At 41.0% G+C, this 13,214-nt stretch overlaps 1 protein-coding gene across 1 annotated transcript; it reads left to right on the top strand.

Moving 5' to 3' along the window:
* Positions 1–3,302: 3,302 nt before the first annotated feature.
* On the top strand, positions 3,303–7,839 carry rgra (retinal G protein coupled receptor a). The gene is made up of 7 exons (XM_084375387.1): positions 3,303–3,715; positions 4,056–4,212; positions 4,617–4,738; positions 5,291–5,444; positions 5,549–5,666; positions 7,225–7,338; positions 7,675–7,839. The coding sequence occupies exons 1-7, from the start codon at positions 3,637–3,639 to the stop codon at positions 7,816–7,818; spliced, it is 888 nt and encodes a 295-aa protein (XP_084231513.1). The 5' UTR covers positions 3,303–3,636; the 3' UTR covers positions 7,819–7,839.
* Positions 7,840–13,214: the final 5,375 nt, after the last annotated feature.

The following is a 13,214-nucleotide window of genomic DNA, read 5'->3' as shown; positions in this document are numbered from 1 at the left end:
CGGCAAGATGCTGCCTAATTATTTTTCTTGCCTCTTTTTTTTCTATATTTTCTCTGCACATTTTTTCTGCAATTTTCTTTTTCAGTTTACTGTTTTCTGAGCATACAAAAGATGAGAGTGCTTTTCATTATGCCCAACAGTGTGTAGTTGGTTAGCCATTTGGTGCAAAAGTTTGATTTTGATAATGCTATATGTAGTTTTGGTTGCAGTGCTTCATTTTCCAGGATATATGAGGTATTTTGCAGTTTGGGTGTGTGGTTTTTTGAATTGTGTTAAGTATTTCGATAAAACCAGCCTAGTTTGCAAAATTATGTTTTAGCAATTGGAGCCACAGCTCAGCTCAGCCACATACTGATATATTCAAGACTTCCTTCTTCCTTCCTGAGTCTCTTTTCAGTTTAGTTTTATTGCAATCTTTAATCTTCGGAATTTAATGCCTTTGAGTCAAAGGTCTTAGTATGTGTGGTTTTAGAGCCATGCACGGCTGTGCTGCTGAGACCCTAAACATGTTGAGCAATCATGTTCCCTCGGGTTAAAAACCTTAAACATTCCATATTGCACCACAAGTCGTTAATCTCATTTACTGAGGCCAATAAAGCCGTCCTTTTACATTTGTATAAACCAGAAGACTGGCATTTATTTGAGGTGCATAGTCATTCTTAGTGTGCAAAAAAACAGATATACTGAAGTAACATGAGAATAAACAGGGTTTAACAACAGATTGTTTGCTGTTTTGTACAATATCATAACTGGAGTTTTCAAATTCGATAAACATCCACATATTATTAGTACTGCATGTAATTTGTGTCAGCATTTCTCTACACGTTTAAGATCATTTGTTCAATTATTACTTTTATCACGAAGGTCATGTTTTCACCCGTGTTCATTTGTTGGTTGGTTGGTTTTTCAGCATTACACAAAATATACTGTACAGATTTCCACGAAACTTTAATGTATGGGTCTGTAAGGGTGTTTTTCAACATTTTCTTTAATTTATCAGGGCATAACGCATGGATCTGAATAAAGAAACAAATCAGGCATGTTAAAATGGATTTCTGTGAGTGAGCATGAAAGGGTAATGTTGGGCCTTGGCTGAGGTATGCACTCTGCTGCGTGCCTTTCTAGTTTAATCAGGAATGGGATGAATTTCTAAACGCATTAAAGGGGCAATGTGTCAGAATTTTAGTTGAAAACTTTAACAAAAATATCAAAAGAATGTAAATAAATAGCAGTTTAGATTGTAATATGTCTGTGTGTTGTGTTGCAGAGATATCTCCTGAAGTTAGCATGCTAACCAGCTAGCCCTGACCCATCTCAGTCCACTCCCCTGGTCCCTGAGCGCTCAGTCCGAACTGCTAGCTGCACAGCTAACTGAGCTAACCAGCTGAGGGCAGCTACAGTTAGCAGTAGTTGGTGGTTACTCTAGTCACATGCTGCCCCCTGTTTGTTTTGGTTATTAATGTGACCGGTGGCCAACTTCTATTTATATTGCACAAGTAAAGCATTTTCAGTTTTTTGTGTGACACATTTTAAGAGCGATTTGGACTGAAAAAACAAGCTTTTGCAAAAATTTGACAACTGCACATTACCTTAAACTCATACTGGGGTCAACCGAGGACACAGGGATTTGTTTTTTTCTTTCTTCAACGTCATAAGACAGATGAAAGAAATGCAGCTGACCGTCAGAGTGTTAGCATGTTCCCACATAATCCCACATACAGCCTATAGTTCAGTGGTTATATTTCTTATCATGACCTGACACATAAATGAATACACAAAATTACCCATTTGTGTTTAGAATCTAAAGTGCCCTAAACTAAAATATGTTGCATTTTAACCATTTCCATATGATTTAGCATTCAACCCATTTTCACATATATTTCCCAAGATCCCTGATCGTATAATCCTGAGACTGAAACAGACTTCAGCCACACAAAGTCATGCCTGTGTCCCCTCTAGCCCCAAGGTATGAAAAGCTGATGTCGCAACTGAAACATGACAAATCCTTCATGGACTGGGGGATGATGACTGGATTTCTAGTCATTTAGACACTACTAAAGTAGCAAAGGATTTTATTATACTCATTTCCTCCCCCCTTCATCAAATTGGAAACTCCTGACTGAATCAAGCTTCCAGTGAATCATGTTGTGTCTGCGGCTCTAAAAGCGCAATTTTGTTCTGCCATCTATCATTTCAGGCAGATGTCACAGTGGGTTTAATCTCTGGAGGTCAGTGTGTCTACCAAAAAGTTTGATTCCGACAACAAAACAAATGCTGACATGTCCACTAGTCAAAACAGAGTCCTGCTATATGGGACAAAGGATTGGATCCACAGTAGTGTAATCACTGTGTCATTAATAACAGAGTGGACGCGGTCACTTTAAAGGCGCACTATGTAACTTTTTGGTGTCAGTTTAGGTTATAAAGTCCTGTATTCTTGAACTATAAGACTTTTATAATGTTTTTTTTAGTCTCTCCCCTTCATAACTCAGAACACAAACTTGTTCTGCTCTAATGTCTATAAACAAAAATCTGTGTGGCATATGGCTTTAAAGTACTACCAAAACTCGGACTGTCTGTTTGTAGGCCTGTAAAGAAAGTCGCATAATGCACCTTTAATGAATTAAAACACATCAACATTAGAAGTGTCCCTAGCGATATTCACGATAACCATGACGTTAAGAAATTAAATCTTGACATAGTTTTAATAACACACATATGGTAAGTATGTACCCAGTGAAGGTGTTCGGCCTTTCACATCTTGTGTTTATGAGTTCATCTGGTTGCCTTCGAGTGCAACTGATTTGTTTTTTGTACACTTTTTTTATTATCGTGAACTTGTTTAACCATGATAATCATGTAGTGAAAATCATGTCAGCCAGATATCACAAATATTTTACTTTGGTAATAGATACGATCATGATGATAAACTGTGCATGAGATGCAGGGTATTTTTGTGCATGTTTGGGAGGCTGCAAACTTGATATGGTTCATCACCCTTATCTTTTGGCATGCAGATAAGAGCGCACACCATGTTTCACTTGTATTCACATGTGTATTGTTAGCTGTGTAGCCTCTGGATGTAACATGAATCAAACACTCATGCACAGCCCGAGGCACAAAAAAAAACATGGAAGTCTAACAATAATGGGGTTATTATTGTTAATGAATGTGGGGAATCTTCTGATGTTCGTTGGGTTTTGTTTTCCTCTCAGTGTGACTCCTGATTGGCAGGACTCTGACGCTCTGCAGACACCTGTTGCGTCTCCTTAAAGCGACGCAGAGCCGCATCCAACGCGTCGTCTGACATCAGCAGCGGCTGCATCCTCTCACCGGGACGCGGAGACACAAAGGCTTGTTGTGTAACTAATTGAGGGCTTTACTGTTGCGGTGGGCAAATACGCATTAAGGGTTGCGTTTGTGTGGTTATGTTCATTAAGACATTCCTGCACGGATTGGGGCGACAGAGAGCGTGGGGGCTTTACATAATAAAGTGCATGCTTTTCACGTGAAATGCCCCTTTAAAAGCGGGCTCCCTTCGGCCACACTGAGGCACATCGTAAAGGATCCGGACAGAGAGAAGTGAAAGGTCTCTGACAGTTGCACCTTAGTTCAAGCGTGAAAATCGCCTCCAGGATGGTTTCGTCTTACCCTTTACCGGAGGGCTTCTCCGACTTCGATGTGTTCTCCCTGGGATCTTGTCTGCTGGTGGAGGGTGAGTGTTTTCGTTTTGTGCTGGAATTCGGCCAAACGCTGCGAGGCTGCTGAGGCTGCACCCGCTGCGTAACATTAACCTCTGACAGGACCGGACGCCTCCCGGTCACTGCCGGTGTGGTGTTGATGCGAGGCTTTCCCTTCAAAAAAAAAACCCCACAATCTAACCTTCGCTTGTAGTCTGCGGGGAAATAACCGACGATGTGTGAAAAGAGCGTGTGTATTTTCATCTTGAAACGTGCGGCGTGTGGCGCTGTGAGCATCGCTGTGTGCGCGCTGACTCCCATTCGCCGCCGCATTCAGCCTCCATTCATGCTTTCCCCTGTCTGTCCCCCCTGAAGGTCTGCTGGGCTTCTTTTTAAACGCGGTGACGATCGCCGCTTTCCTCAAAGTGCGAGAGCTGAGGACCCCCAGCAATTTCCTGGTGTTCAGCTTAGCGTTGGCTGACATGGGCATCTCCATGAACGCCACCATCGCCGCTTTCTCCAGCTTCCTGAGGTGAGTGATGTAACCACCTGCTTTCATAATCAATACCCAGGTCCGCTCACACAATGTGATGAGTGGATGATAGCAAAAATAATGCTTGCTACCTGTTGATAAAGAGGAATAATCGACTGTAAAATCGATACATTGGGGGGTCAATCACAGCTGTAGATGGGGGAGGGGTCAACACGCTGTAGAGCCTGTGTCTGTGTGTGCAGAGGGCTGTCAGGCTGTAATCAGGAAATGAGAGACTCTGCTCATGAGTCCAGGGATTATGTTTACTGTTGTCATTTATTTTGGTCTCAAATAAGTGAATTCACGGTTTGCTGATCAGTTTCAATGGGTTTTTTTTTAAATCACATCATTTTAGATGAACAGATGAATCATTCATGAACACACCCTCTGTCCTCTGTCTCCAGGTACTGGCCTTATGGCTCTGATGGATGCCAGACTCACGGTTTCCAGGGCTTCGTCACAGCTCTCGCCAGCATCCACTTTGTCGCCGCCATCGCCTGGGACAGATACCACCAGTACTGCACCAGTAAGTTCACACCTGCTTCTGTCCCTGCTCCCCAACCCCCATGCAGAGCGCAGGCTCACACAAACACGACATCTGCACATAGACTGAAGAGGTTTTTGTTGGTCCCCAGCTGATGTCAAGACCTCCTGCTATTCTGAAAGAGCAGCTGGTCACCGGCAAGTGGCCTGTTGTCTTTTAATTTACCACAGGCTGTTCTAACCTTTATCCTGTTAAAATAGCAAACGCGCTGTTCTAATGAGCAGATAAGCAAATGGTGTTCAGGCTTGACTGCTTTTCTTTTTATGATACTTCAGCACTGAGATATAAAATTGGCCCTCCTGCTATTTTTAGCCATCATCAATCACAGAACTGAGGGGGAAGAGGAAGTGACTCAACACCTCACCTGCTGTGTCCCCATCATTAACAGCTCATGAGACAGCTGAGCGTGATAAAACAAAGTTCTTCGGCAGTAGTGTGACCTTTACCAGACTGAGAGAAAATATGTAGTGAAATCATATTGTTGGAGGTGTTAAAGGAAAGTACTGATGGATGTTTTGACCTCGTTCTTGTCAGGGACAAAGCTGCAGTGGAGCAGCGCTATCACTCTGGCTGTGTTCATCTGGCTCTTCACCGCCTTCTGGTCCGCCATGCCCCTCATTGGCTGGGGAGAGTACGACTACGAGCCCCTCAGGACCTGCTGCACTCTGGACTACAGCAAGGGAGACAGGTACTGTATACATACCAACACTCCTCACAGTGTTATCGAGATAAATACAGATGTGTTTGCAGAATAGTATATACTGAGCCTTCTGTGCATTTTTCTCTCCACAGAAACTACGTGTCCTACTTGATCCCCATGGCAGTCTTCAACATGGCCATCCAGGTGTTTGTTGTCATGTCCTCATACCAGTCCATTGCACAGAAATTCAAGAAGACTGGAAACCCCAGGGTGAGTGAAAATAAATAAACTCAACTCAACTCAAAGAGCTGGCATCGCAGTAGGCTCTGTTTTGCTTCATTTGCTCCAGACTTAATCACATGCATGATGAGGAGGAATTTAGAAGTCTCTGAAATCCTTACAAATATGCAGCCCCCGTGAAGATTCTTCCTGCTTTGAAGTCACTCATTGATAGGAATCAGAGAAATTCCCCTTTTACTGACATCTATCTCATCTCTTCCCACTGTAAGCACAACCTCCTCACATGGGCCACATTCAGGGCAGCAAAACAATGTGTGAATGGGGAGCACGCAGGCTGTGACATATATAGGTCACTGCCCCAGGGCGATGGCCAGACACTTTGATTGGGAATGCGGTTAAGTAGCGGGTGTGGGGTGAAAATAACAATGTATCTGTGAGGAGCAAGTTCAGTAGTGGAGTACCTCAGAGGCTGAATCAGGTTGCCTCACTTTATGTTGCGTAAGCCCATTACTCACAGTCATCTGAGTTGGCCGGAGACACTTTCATTACAATGACAAAGGCTGCAGAGGAGAGCCACCAAGCTCTCCAGCAGAACAATGCAATTACGTAATGGCTGTAATGTAACTCATAGTCACAAAGTGCCCAATATGTCGAACCCATGACGTGTATGCCATGAAAGCATAGAGGGACACGACTGTCACCTTCATGCAAGAAATGGTGTCCTGTCAAATTCATACTCAAAACAAATAGGAGGCAGCAAATCACCAGAGTAACTGCTAACTGCTGCTAACTGTAGCTGACATTAGCTAGTTAGCTCAGGTAGCCAAGCAGCCAGCAGTTTAGACTGAGAGATTGTGATTGTTATTGTTTACACTGCTAGCACAGGAGCTTTGGACCGGGATGGGCTGGGGCTAGCTGGTTAGCATGCTAACTTCAGTAGATATCTCTGCAACTCAAGACATAGACTTCATGGCATCAAAACTGCAATTTCTTCACATTTTGTTGATAATTGTAGTTAATCTTTGGATGTTTCCAACTAAAATTCTTACATATTGCCCCTTTAAGTACAGTTCTTGACTTATTTGTACTTGACATAAAAATGTGTATATTGTATGTCAGTTCCAGATATTGGTTGCCTATCTCCTAGAGACTAATAATCGGTATCACCCCTGTTGCAATAAGCTAATATAAAATATGTATGACACTGTCAGACAGTGTGAAATAAGTAATGTTCCAAATTTAAAGCTACTTAAGAGGCAATAAAGGAGAGAAATGTATGTTATTAGGTCAGATTTGGCTCTGTATGTGTAAAATCTGACTCAGAATAAAAACTCCTTTGACCCTTGGATTTTATCAATCCGCCCCTTTACTCACTAGATGTTTCTGTTTTCTAGCTGAGCATGAACAATCTTAACACAGATACAGTTTTTCTCCCAGACTTGATCCCAGGCGTGTGACTCGCCTTCCCTCGAGTAAAACCGCCTCATGACACAGGTCCCCTTCACTTTCTATGGTTGATCGGTGACTAATCATTCTTGTTCTGACCCGCCCTCTCTCCCCTCTGCTCTGCCTCTTTTTCTCTCTGTAGTTCAACCCCAACACTCCTCTTAAGACCATGCTGTTCTGCTGGGGCCCCTACGGCATCCTGGCTTTCTACGCCGCTGTGGAGAACGCCAACCTGGTCTCACCCAAGCTCAGGATGGTAAGGACAGTCAGGGCATACATACACAGAAAAAGCCTGCACTATAATTCATACAAATTTATGTTTATATATTATATAATGCAGCTCATATAAGATGCTCCAATAACTTGTCGGACACACATAAAGTCCATATGAAGTTTTCTGACTGTGGTAGTATCAAAAGAGACACTGTGGCACACAGCAGAGCCTCGGTCTCCTCACAAACAACACACAAGCTGCACAAATTGTCTAATGTTCATCAGTCATCAGAATCATTGGAATTTTGATATAATAATGTAATCAATCAGCTGTAATAAAAATTAGTTCCTTTGAGCACTAACAACCTCGTGTCTGCAGATGGCTCCTATCCTGGCAAAGACCTCTCCCACCTTCAACGTCTTCCTGTACGCTTTGGGAAATGAGAACTACAGAGGCGGCATCTGGCAGTTCCTCACCGGGGAAAAGATTGATGTGCCTCAAATTGAGAACAAGTCCAAATAAACTGAGCATGCAATAATTACACACACTGACTGTCCTGGTGGTTTCTCACAGGTACCTTGATGTTTATGTGCGTGAGTGTACGTGCATGTGTTTGTGTCTTGAACAGTGGTAGCCATTGTCCCCTGAAAAACATCTGTCCTGGTTGTGTTGTCCTTAGTTTATGCACTAGTATTTTGTCTTTAAATTGGCAAAACAAACTCATTTTGAAGTGACTTGTTCCGTTCAAGCTGCAGAAAAGCGAACAGGAGTTCATTGTCCCACGTAGTAAATCCGCCAAAACAACCATCGGACTTGGCTACTTCTGTAACAAACACATGATTTATCTAATTATCTCAGGTCAATCTTTCATGAAGTAGCAGATGACTTTAATTTTGAGTACTAACAGTCCTATGAAAAAAGTAATAAATGATTTAAACCAAATGATCTACATTTTATCAAATATTATTCTTTGAAAGAATGTCAGCTGTTTACCACAACCGTCCATGTAGCATTATATCTTTTAGCTGAAGGGTGATATAAATAACTCGTCCACTGACCAACACCTGTCGCCTAAAGGCAGCCATCTGAGCTCTGTCAATCATCCTTTACTATGGCTTCAGTGCACATGGTCCCCCTATCAGACAAGCATTTTTCCTTGAAAGCTTCTATCGAAGATCCTATAATAAATTAAGTAAAACATAAACGTTCTAACACAGGATTGGTGACCTCTCTGAGACAGTCAGGATGGCGTCTTTCTCTGTTTATCACGCCCTTCAATGACATGTGAAAGTGTGTGCATGCCTCTGATGTCTCGTCATGCTCTGTAAGGTCGAGGGATCTCTGTATCCAGAGTAGAACTGCACTAATCCTCTAAACAAGAGGACCATTCTTCAATACACAGCTCCCACGACAAGTTAGAGATTAGTCGTGGCTGTAGATTAAGTGGACTTGCTTCTCGCCTCCAGATTTGCTTATGAAAGGAGGACCGCTTAAAAAGGCTTCAAAATTAAACTACCTATGGCTGCTCCTTAATGTTTTTGAAATCCCTTCTATGACTTACCTATTTAATTATCAAAATAATAATAGAAATATGAGTTTTCTTCACATATGATTTTGTTTCCTCACAAACCTTACTCTTACATTTCTTTGACCTGTATTGTCTAACCACAGTGTGAAACAATACACAAAAACATACTGGTTATCATATAATCAATATTCCTGCAGTAGGTTTCAAAAACCAAGTAGTCCACTCTTGCTGTATTGTTTGAATGTAGCATGTGATTTAGTAAACAGGAAGCAAATAAGGAATGTCATCAACATACAACACACCTGATCAGACATGGGGTCAGAGTGGACTGTGTTTGTGACAGTGCAATATGTAAGAATTGCCCCCCTCTTGAATTCATGCTCCAAACAAGTAGGGAACAGCATATTGCTGACTGTAGCTGCAGTTTGCTAGTCGGCGCAGTTAGCTGTGCAGCTAGTGGTCCGGACTGGGAGCTTGGAGTGATTTAACAAGAAAGGATGACAGCTGGTGAGCATGCTAACCAAAGCAGAAATCTCTGCAACACAATACATCGGTGTCAAAACTGTTATTTCTTTACTTCCTGTTGATCATTTTAGTACATTTTTCAATGATTTAAACTAAAATTCTTACATATTGCACCTTTAAATCGAATAATGTTATTTCAAGAGCCATTGTTTTAAAAAAGAAAGTGGACCCTTTTTTTAAAATTACCAGTTGATATACTTGAGTTCTATACTTTGTTGCATGCATGTAATTCATGACATAATGTGAACATCAACAGCACAAACCGGCCCATTCAAACCCCAGCTCTCCCCTGTGAATGATTAAATAGCTTAAGTGTGAAGTTCTTTGAAATCTTCTGAGTGTGGTTAGTTGTGAACATCTGGACTCCAGATGTTTGGAGTTCAGATGACATCTATCCTATACTGTCCAATGTAGTTCCCTCTATATATTGTACAGTCATCAGTCCCTACGAAATCCTGTAAACTTCATATTGTTGGTCATTTTTAGAAAAATTTGATTTGATTTTTTTGTCAGTCCATTTGCTGTTTTTGATTTACAGAAAATGATCCTCCCTCCAACATTTTTTGGGATATTTAATAAATGATGAAAACTGTCTGAACTCTTCTTTCATCTTCTTGTCTCTTTTATTCACAGCCAAACAAACAGCGGCATCCATCTAAAGCATGTTAATCCCCATTGCTAACTAAGACCATTCATCAAAATATCTCAAGCTCAATACTATAAATGTATTGAGGAAATGTAATTCTTATTATAGGGTTGCAGGGTTGCAGAACAAACTGAAAATATGTAGGTCCACAAACATAGAATATATGCAGTTATTCATATACATATACAGTATACACAAACAGGTATACATCCAAGAAATAATTCTGTTGTGCATATTTTAAACCTCTGGACGTAAACAGCAGCAACAAAATAGTGAAAGTTCGACAGTAAACACTCAACTTTGACTGCATTTGAGCACCAAGCCTCAATATTGTAAACATAGAGTCCACCTCTCCTCGTCCTGCTGGGGTCCTGCACTCTGTCAGTTAATGACTTGTACCACAGTATTTGTGGTAGTTGTGGTACTGCTCTGAGTGTTTCCACCACTGGACGTGTGTCTGTGGAATTAAAGCATACTCGACGTTCAACCAGCATGAAGAAGATAACACCCAGGGTTACAACCAGTAGAAGCCCCTCAGTTGGTGTTTCTAAGCAGATTAATTGACGACAGCCTGTCAGTGGAGCTGGTTGTTGCATAATTATGCCGTAATGACACATGTGCAGTGGGCAAACCCCAGCTCCTGTTGTCATCAGCATCATTCTCATTTATTCCAGCTAATTCACTCATCCGCAGGAAAAACTGTGGATTAGATTCTCGGATGTCGTGAAATTCACTTGAACTAAGGATTAGATTTTCTGCATGCATTGCTCCTGAGCAGATTATTTTCTTTATAAACAATATAAATCTTCCACCGGAACCTTCATGACGTGAACATCAAAGTCCCCAGACGCCGATGGACATATGGAGCTGTCATCTGGGGGGAAGTGTTGCTTTGACCCCACTTCCTAAATTGCGGGCCAACATGATCAAGTGCCAATCAAATTTTTTTAAACTTTCAAAGAACATTATGCAATGAACAGAAAAATAAACTTACCATCCCAGTAAAATAGTAGCACTCCTTCCTATCTATAATCCTTTTTTCTAAGGATTTAGCTCTTTATTTATCACAGTAGGTCTAACACAATACTATACATTTGTGTGCTCTTTATCAAAAAATATAAATGGAATACTTCTTCATTTTTGTTTATCAATTTAATAATTCATTGTTTATCCATTTGGTGTTAGTGTACAATCAATGAAGACTATAAAACCTGGCTATACAATAATTTAACAACCATTAATGTTTGAGACTTGAAAAACCTGATGCATTAGTAGAAGGAATTACTTTGCTGTCATCATCTATGACGGCAAATACTTATTACCTAATAATAATTATTTCCCGTCATAGATGATGTCCACAGATTAATTATTCAAACCACACTGGCAAGAGATTTACGTCAAATAGCTGCTGGATTATGTTATAGTTTGAATCCAAATGTCTGGCAGGAGACCACAGTTTGCTTTTTTTTCCATCGGCTTTTCCTCTCTTACAATCAAACATATTCAGGTACTTAGAGTTTGCTGAGGATTACGTCTGGTCAACCAGTGAAGTTTTCAAATGGGCTTTTTGAGAGGATTACTCAGCAACACGAGCACGAGTGCAGCAGAAAAAGAGAATCCAAGAGAGTGAGGACCGCTGCGGAAAGAAAGAAGTTTAATATCCCAGTGAGGGAGAAATAACGGAAAATAATATGAAGGCTGATTATGACTGACGATCAAGCTTGCAGTGAGTAAATACATTTTTAACAGGAGTGTTAGAATAGAGTCAGAATTGTGGCAGAAGAGCAAAATGAAGATCAGAACAGAGGATGGAAGTTGTAACAACTGAACCAGGAAAAATCCTACATGTTACAAAAATGTCTGTTTGTTTTTTGAAAAGAAATTCTGACATTAACTGTAACAAAGCACAATGCTAAACACAAGCAAATACAGTAAGTGCTTGCAGTGCTTCAGGAATTGAGTTTTTATCAAACAAACAAGCATCGTTTGAGATTTAAAAAAGGTGTAAATGTCAACAAATGGTGTTTTCACACCAAGCAGCATCCTCCAGGGCTAAAAAAATAAAGCCAATGTGCAAGTGTCAAAAACTACAGTTTCTAAAATTGCCACCTGAAGCTGGCTCCAAAGCAGCTCAATCCCCATATTAAAATGCCCAGCTTTATATGCAACAATTGTATATAAACATTACAAGTGTTCTCACTTGTAATGCTTATGCCTATTCTCCTCAAGCTTCACTAAATGCCTCAGTGTCAGACATGGCTGACATCACTGAGACTACATGCATGTATTATACAGCCTAAACCAGCACACAAACCCCCCAAAATGTGTTTGGACCTAATAAGTAATCACTTTAGAGCCACTGTCTCAGCTCTGTGAAGCTGTACTTAAGTGGTGCTTTAAGCTAAGGCTAACATCAGCATGCTAACATGCTAACAACAATAACAGTAGCATGTTTAGAAAGTGTATTGTTTACCATCTTGGTTTTGTTTGCTGAATGCTAATATTTGCAAATGATTACTAAATACAAAGCACAGCTGAGGCTGATTGTTGGTTGTGACTACAACTAACGTTGTTTGTAGGCTATTGTTATATGATTATCTCTATCATCAACCAGAGACTATCTTGTTATTGGATCACACTAGGAACAACGCCCGTCAACACTTAGTAGTGATTACTACATGAGTACTCAGTACTGAGTCTGACCACACCCACAGTCAAACTCGGCCTTCATTGTGATCTTGACAACAAACTTGTGAAATTTCATGACTGCCTCTTGCAATGTTTTGTAAGACATATAAATACCTGGAAAATTACTCCAAACTGCTTCTGTTGCGGTGCCTGCTACAAAAGGTGTCTCCAGGACTTCACTTTGCCATGATGACATTAGCATACACAGACTCACAGGGTGAAAACATTGGCAGCCAATGCTGTCATGGCTGGTAATGACATCTTTCTGACATGTGGAGATGATGCAACAACTCGGATAGATGACATAAACATACGTCGACACCGCATTTTAAATGATGTAACTCAATGGAGTGAACATGTAGGCCTACAAAAAGAAAAAATGTTGCAGCAATCCCCCAGTTTCCCCAAACAGACTTAGTCTAAGAACTTCTTGTGTAAACAGAATCCCTTTGCTGCTCAGTGAGGGGTAGAACAAAGACTCTCCTCTCCAACCAGAAATGCTTTGGCAAATTTTGCCAAATAATCACCTCT

The sequence above is a fragment of the Pagrus pagrus genome (genome assembly GCF_965226575.1).
Source record: "Pagrus pagrus genome assembly, chromosome: 15".
Classification (NCBI taxonomy): Eukaryota; Metazoa; Chordata; class Actinopteri; order Spariformes; family Sparidae; genus Pagrus; species Pagrus pagrus.
The sequence above is the reverse complement of the archived record's forward strand: the minus strand, read 5'-3'. Positions and strand labels throughout refer to the sequence as shown.

Excerpts from the sequence above, each read along its gene's own strand:
- rgra (XM_084375387.1), top strand. The coding sequence starts at position 3,637 with ATGGTTTCGTCTTACCCTTTACCGGAGGGCTTCTCCGACTTCGATGTG. Across the intron at positions 3,716-4,055 it reads ATCTTGTCTGCTGGTGGAGG|GTCTGCTGGGCTTCTTTTTA; the intron begins GTGAGTGTTTTC and ends TCCCCCCTGAAG. Across the intron at positions 7,339-7,674 it reads TCTCACCCAAGCTCAGGATG|ATGGCTCCTATCCTGGCAAA; the intron begins GTAAGGACAGTC and ends TCGTGTCTGCAG.